Source organism: Juglans regia, chromosome 4 (genome assembly GCF_001411555.2).
Source record: "Juglans regia cultivar Chandler chromosome 4, Walnut 2.0, whole genome shotgun sequence".
NCBI lineage: Eukaryota > Viridiplantae > Streptophyta > Magnoliopsida > Fagales > Juglandaceae > Juglans > Juglans regia.
In genome coordinates this window covers 29,073,550-29,080,769 of record NC_049904.1, presented here as the reverse complement: position 1 = coordinate 29,080,769, position 7,220 = coordinate 29,073,550, and the positions used below count along the sequence as shown (strand labels likewise).

At 34.5% G+C, this 7,220-nt stretch overlaps 1 protein-coding gene across 1 annotated transcript; it reads left to right on the top strand.

Annotated features, from left to right (window-relative positions):
• The first annotated feature begins 1,281 nt into the window (after positions 1-1,281).
• On the top strand, positions 1,282-6,974 carry LOC109013188 (shaggy-related protein kinase eta). The gene is made up of 12 exons (XM_018995182.2): positions 1,282-1,436; positions 2,308-2,397; positions 2,595-2,654; positions 2,739-3,011; positions 3,082-3,156; positions 3,710-3,766; positions 4,737-4,877; positions 5,012-5,062; positions 5,140-5,235; positions 5,500-5,583; positions 5,832-5,933; positions 6,330-6,974. The coding sequence occupies exons 1-12, from the start codon at positions 1,422-1,424 to the stop codon at positions 6,423-6,425; spliced, it is 1,140 nt and encodes a 379-aa protein (XP_018850727.1). The 5' UTR covers positions 1,282-1,421; the 3' UTR covers positions 6,426-6,974.
• Positions 6,975-7,220: the final 246 nt, after the last annotated feature.

Sequence of the window (7,220 nt, the reverse complement as noted above, 5' to 3'; positions counted from 1 at the left end):
AATATAAAATATAAAATTAATTTTACAAATCAAATCTTATTATTTAAGTAACGTGAATGATATATTCTACATACTAACTTGAGAATAAAATAACCTAACGAGAAAAATAACTACAAAACTAAGTTGAATATTGAAATGAGTTGAGTTGAGTTGAGTTGAGATGATAAAATATTGTTAGAATATTATTTTTTAATATTATTATTATTTTGGGATTTGAAAAAGTTGAATTATTTATTATATTTTATATTGAGATTTGAAAAAGTTGTAATGATGATTTGAGATGAGTTGAGATGAATTTGATAACCAAACTCACCCTCAAATCAATTCGTTGAGAATTTTATCTCCCGAACTTTTTGACTGTTGGCAAGCTCTAAGGACCTCCTCATCTCTTCTTCATTTCCCTTATTCTAGGCTCCTTTCATTTGCCTCTTTGCTCTTCTAGTCTTCCTCTCTTCTTGCTATTTTTTTTTCCCATCAAAATTTGTATTGTTTGATCTACCTTCCTCCATTAATTATTGTGTTGTTCTCACCAGTCCCTCGGCAAGGATATCAACATTTTGCTTTATCAAATGGGGTCTTTTGGCATGCCTCATTATTGGTGCATGAGACCCACGTACCATCATTGACATGAATAGTATCTACACATGATAATAAATAGAATTATTAAAGTATCTTATATTTTATATTAAATGAATATCATGTTATGAATAGAACAAATAATCCATTCCCGCTACAACTGAAATTCATTTTATTTAGAAAGAGGTACTCATAATTCATCTCAAATTCAATATAAAATAATAAAGATAAAAAAAAAATATTTATAATTGTGGATTACACAAACATTATATAATTTTTTTAAAAAAATAAATATGAGAATTATATAAAAAAATTAATATTTTAATAATATATATTTTTTAAAATAATTACGTAATATTTAACACACTTTACTGACATTACTTTAAAGAATAATCGTATAAATATTTTAAATATTTATTTATTTATTTAAATTTCTGTTTCATTAGTCAATTCAATTACCTCATTAGGACTTCTATCAAAAAATAAAAAATTACCTTATTAGGACTGTAGTCGTACATGACATGTTTTGTTTTTGTATTTCTTTGCGGAGGAAAGAAGAAAAGTAGAAATGGAAAGATATGGTTGGCCAGTCATCTTGACGTCGGCGATGAGTCCAATATTCAAAGTCCAATCTCGTAATTTCGTCAAACAGTAGGGCCCTTTGCTTTGTTCTGCCCCCAACAGCAAAGAAGAAAAGAGTTACGAGGAAAAAAAGAAGGTGGGAATCACATGGGCTTGTTGGTGTCTCTCGCCGGGGCCTCCTCCTCCTCCACACAATGATCTTCTTCCATATCATCTTCATCGACTGAGAGCTTACAAGAATATTCCGTCTTCTACGTCCGGACATGGCCGACGATAAGGTACTCGTCGTTTCGAATTCCCCGGTACAAAGAAAAATTCTTTTATTTTGATCGTTTGGGTTTGAGAAAAACCGGAGGATAAGCTGGTTTGTTGTTGGTAGGAGAGTTTTGAGTGAGAAATGCGGGATCTGGGTTTCTGGAAATCTTTTTTTTTCTTTGTTTTCCCAACAACTGAACGGCGTGGTAGGGTTTGCGGTGATCTCGGTCGCTGATCTGTAGGGAGACTCAGAGAGGGATCTTGTTGGTTTGATCTGACATCGAAGCGAGTGCTTCGCATGGCCAGATCTTTTTTCTTTCTGCTTCTGATTTCTGAGAAGGACCCATTTTTTGGATTTTGTACGCCTCTCCGATCTGTCTCTAGCATCTAGAATATTTTTTGGTTTTACTTTATTATCATTTTTCTGAGCTTGATTTTGTCGATTTAGCTGAATTCCCCTTTAGATCAACGTAATCAGCTCTTCTATTGGTTTAGATGGGTTAAACTTTGGGTTCCTCGAACAGTTGAGGTTTAATTTGTATTTTTGAACACGGTTTTCCATTGGATCAAGCTTAATTGGTAGCTGCCTCGGTTTTTAGTAGAGTTTCGAGTGCTTTTGCTTATTGTTTTGGGAAGGTAGTCATTTTGTTTTGGCAAGATTGTTTAATGAGCTCAGTGGTTTGATCCGCTTCTTTATCTGTTTTATGTAATTTTTTCCTACCTGTATTTTTGCAGACTCCATTTCTAGTAGTCTAAGCTGATAATATGCTCATGAAGTATTGAGTTACTTCGTTTCTTTTCTTTCCCAGCCTTCGGTGCTCGTGTTGCCGATGACACCTGCTAATTTGAAATTTTCCTTAAAATACTTAAGCCTCATCGTGATGTATTTCGCAGGAAATATCTGGTGCTGTTGTTGACGGAAATGATCCGACGGGGCACATCATTTCCACTACGATTGGAGGAAAAAATGGAGAACCTAAGCAAGTAAGCATTTTCGCAAATACCTATTTTGTTGCTCTCCTTTTTCATATACATTACTAAATCTACTGTTACTGCTTTAATTATTACAAATATGGATGTTATTTATAAAAAATAAATTATTACAACAGTATTGAACAATTTTGGAGATTTAGACTGTTAAAACTCATGAAGTTAATGCCTTTGGTGAATTCTCATTGCAGACAATTAGTTACATGGCAGAGCGTGTTGTGGGGACTGGCTCATTTGGAATTGTTTTCCAGGTATACTAATGTAGCCTTTGCAGCTCTCTCTCTATCTCTCTCCCTCCCTAACATGTTATTTTCCTGATATTTCTGTCTTCTTAGGCAAAATGCTTGGAAACTGGTGAGACTGTGGCTATAAAGAAGGTTTTGCAGGACAGAAGATATAAGAATCGTGAACTGCAGTTAATGCGTGTGATGGATCATCCAAATGTGATTTCTCTGAAGCATTGTTTTTTTTCCACAACTAGTAAGAATGAACTTTTTCTGAACCTTGTTATGGAATATGTCCCGGAGACCATGTATCGGGTATTGAAGCATTACAGCAGCGCAAATCAGAGAATGCCACTCATCTTTGTGAAACTTTACTTGTACCAGGTATATATAATGGTTTTTTATGATGTTGTCTTAATCACATTCTTCCTGGTATTAACTGGGTTGCTTCCAGATTTTTAGGGGGCTGGCTTATATACACACGGTTCCTGGAGTTTGCCATAGGGATTTGAAGCCTCAAAATCTTTTGGTATGCTCTTCTCTTATTTTAAATGGCAACAAAAGTTAGGGACGTTTCAACACAGAGATGAGATGTGAAATTCTCAAAATTCTCAGAACTTCTCATAATTTCATTCCTAACTATCATTCAAACAAAAAATATTTTTCAATTTCAAATCTTCAACTTTTTTCATCTAATCATTACTTAATCATTATCTAAACACAAAAACCAATATAACTTTTACAAACTTCAAAACAAAACACAAAAATCAATTCAACTTTTTCAAATTTCAAAACAAAGTAATATTAAAAAATTATATTCAAACAATTTTTTACTTTATAATATTTATATTCATCTTTTTCTCGCTCATTTTCCAAAACCCAATAAAACATCTTAATTCAAACTATTTCATTACTATTCACAAAATTTTGAGATACTCCAAGTGTCTAAACGAACTATAATTAGACTGTTGCTAGAAAAAAAAAATGAACAACAAAATTTCTTAACTGTTGCCTTTTTAAAATAGAATAATAAAAATAGAATGATGTGACTGGTTTAATTAACTATTCATGACTGGCTACAGGTTGATCCTCTCACTCACCAGGTTAAGCTTTGCGATTTTGGAAGTGCAAAAATGCTAGTATGTTGACCTCTCATTCGCAAAGTTTCACATGTTTCCTCTGGTTCCCATGCATTTTAATTTTCCTGCTGACCAATGATTTATGCTCTAGGAATCCAGGTGTCTAGGATTTCAACTGGATGCTAACTTATTATTCTCATAAAAAGCTACAACATTCATGTCATTTGTCTGTTTTTTGATTGATTTTTAAAATTGTGGCCTATTATGCTATAATGTGTTTGTCCGTTTCAACTTTATTTGCAGTGACTGCAGTTTAGGTTATGGCTTAGATATTGTTGAGAATAGTGTAACTACTAAGCGATATATTTTGTTGTCTCTAATTCAGTTTATGTCAGATTGCATGGTTTATTTGTGGAAAATTTTCTACTAATATATATATATATATATATTTATTTTGTACTACAATGTACCATTTACATGGCAGCCAGAGTAGGTTGACAGTGCTTTATATTAACAATGTTATCTTTTAATTTATTTTTGGTTGATCTTTGGAAGGGGAGGTTTATCAGCCATGACATTTATCAACAATTAGAAAAAGATTCATTTTTGTTTCCCCTCAGGTTGTCTCTTTTCTTGGTCGAGAGAAGGGAGGGGGGTGCCTATGTTTAAGGGTGCAAGTGGAGTTTTGTCTTTAAGCTTCATGCTTAGCTTACTTTTGGTTGTTTGTTCTCGGAAGACATTGATTTGTGATTGCTTATAATGTTATGATAGAGAATAGAGTCATGCGACTTGCAAGCCTGGTGTGTTAACACGCCACTTGTTGTAGTACCTCAACTAGTTATAAAAAAGTCAAAACTCTATTTATTAATTGACGTAGCATGTTTCTATATCCTCCACATCACTGGTGTGTTTTACTGTGTCAAAATATGAGCTTGCGAATAGAGTTTTTCTAGAGAATATGCCGTTTTTTATTTGGTCTATTCTCGAATGTAATGTTTCTGCCATTCACCCCAAATTTACCTGTGATTAGGTGAAAGGCGAAGCTAACATATCATACATATGTTCACGATTCTACCGAGCTCCCGAACTTATATTTGGTGCCACAGAATATACGACCTCAATTGATATTTGGTCAGCTGGTTGTGTCCTTGCAGAGCTTCTTCTGGGGCAGGTTAGCTTCTTCTTCTTCTTCCCCTTTTCTTCCTAAAAAATTTAATTGAACTTTCCAGCAGTCTTTGCAAGGTTGGTTTTTTCCCCTTTCAATTGAGGGTAGGTCTTCCCTGACCTACTTTGTTATTTTTGTAGCCACTTTTCCCTGGAGAAAATGCAGTTGACCAGCTAGTAGAAATTATCAAGGTTCGGTTTTATTATCTATGCTTTTATGCATGCGATTCTTGAGATCATGTGTCAACTTCTTATGTTTTATCATACAGGTTCTTGGTACACCAACTCGTGAAGAAATTCGTTGCATGAATCCAAATTATACTGATTTTAGGTTTCCACAGATAAAAGCACATCCTTGGCACAAGGTTTGCACTTTATTTCCATCCAATTAATAAATTTTCATCAGATTAAGTTGATATATAGAGGCATCATCTGCCATTTTCATTTGAGTTTTTTGGTGATTATATGCCGTTCTTGTTTGAATTAGGTATACTTATGAGGTTTGTTTACCTAAAGCTCTTAGATGATGCAAAAATTAACTTAATTACTCTACTACCAGTTATGTTTTTCCTTCTTCAATATAACACATTGTAGTAAATTACAGCTAACTTTTAAACTTCTGGATTTAGGTTTTCCATAAAAGGATGCCTCCAGAAGCAATTGATCTGGCTTCACGACTGCTGCAATACTCGCCCAGTCTTCGCTGCACAGCAGTGAGTTCATTTCTGCCATTACTTTTATGTGGAAATATGACTACATTTAATTTTGGTGTAGCCAATGTGATAAGAAGTTAGTCATGGTAAATTCCAATAGATTATTTGGGGTCTGAGTTCTGTTATTTTATTGTATTGTGGAAATGTGTGTTATGTTCAAGTGTATGGACTTGGCTTTAGATGTGTGTTTGTGTGGGGGTGTGTGTGATCAATCTCCTTTTTGACTTAGAGCTTCTTTGTTATCACAGCTAGAAGCATGTGCACACCCTTTCTTCGATGAACTCCGAGAACCCAATGCTCGCCTACCAAATGGTCGCCCATTACCACCGCTTTTCAACTTTAAACAGGAAGTATGAGTATTCTTTTTTGCCTATTTTCGTGGAATATGCTTGTCCATTAGTGGTAGTGGTTGGATTCAAATTGATACCTAATTATGGAATTTTTAATGGCCAAATACTGAGGTATAAAGCATTAATGTATGTTTATTCTTGCATGTCACATCTAAGAGAGAGTTAATTGTTTTATGTGCCTGTTAGTATGTATGTATGGATGTGGCTTTAAGTTATGTTGCAAAATGCCCACATTCTTTATGACATTTTTCCTAAATGTTGTAGACATTATTTATAGGTGGTAGGAACATGCGATAACGTTGACTTATTGGATGATTGGGATGTTCAGCAACTATTCAGTTTGAATGTTTAATTTGCAACAAATGGTTTTCCTGATTTCTCTATTGGTGATTACAGTTGTCAGGAGCTTCTCCAGAGCTTGTGAATAGGTTGATACCAGAGCATGTGAAACGCCAAATGGGTCTAGATTTTTTGCATCCAGCCGGCACATAAGTGAGGAAAGTTATATGGGAATGTTTTATCTTCCACTTAATGTGTGATGCAAGGAGGTACTATCTTTGTGTTGGTATCACCATGCATTGAGGCCTGAACCAGTATATCATATCTTGCTCTTGCCCTACCAAGACACGTAGATACACAAGTGTCTGGATAACTGCACTTGATGAGTTCGTTTCTACGATTTTGTCGCTATCCCTCCCACGACCTACTCCTTCCAAACCTCCTTTCCATTTTGTTTCTGTACATGTTTGATAGTTCAGATAGCTGGAGATGGTGATCAGAAAGCTTCTAGCAGAGGAAATGCCAGGGGAAAGTGTATCTATATAGCTAGGAAGAAAGCCCCTAATAGAGTGGCTGAACAAAAGGTGGGGGCGGTCTTGCAGTTGGTTGTTGGATATTGGTTTTATTTGCATGTTGCTTCCCTTAGTTCTTTGGTGGATGTTTTTTTGGTTGAATTATATTTGCAGGCTAAAGATGCTACCTACTGTTTGTACGAATTAAAATGCTATTGTTCTGTGTGCAGTATTATTTTTGCTTGTTCTATGCATTGATTCCTTTCCTGGGTTCTATATCGCTGAAGGACTATCGTGTTGAAGTGAATTACAACATAAATTTTTTCATATTGTTCTCAGTTGAAAATTGGCATCCATCAAGGATCCTAAGAGACATCATCATCATGTTTCAAAGTGAATGTATAAAATTAGAAAGATTTATGGATAAATTAATTTATTTTTTCAGTTCAAGCAATTTTGTCTCTTCATTTTTTAAATAAAATGTCTCCTTCCAAAT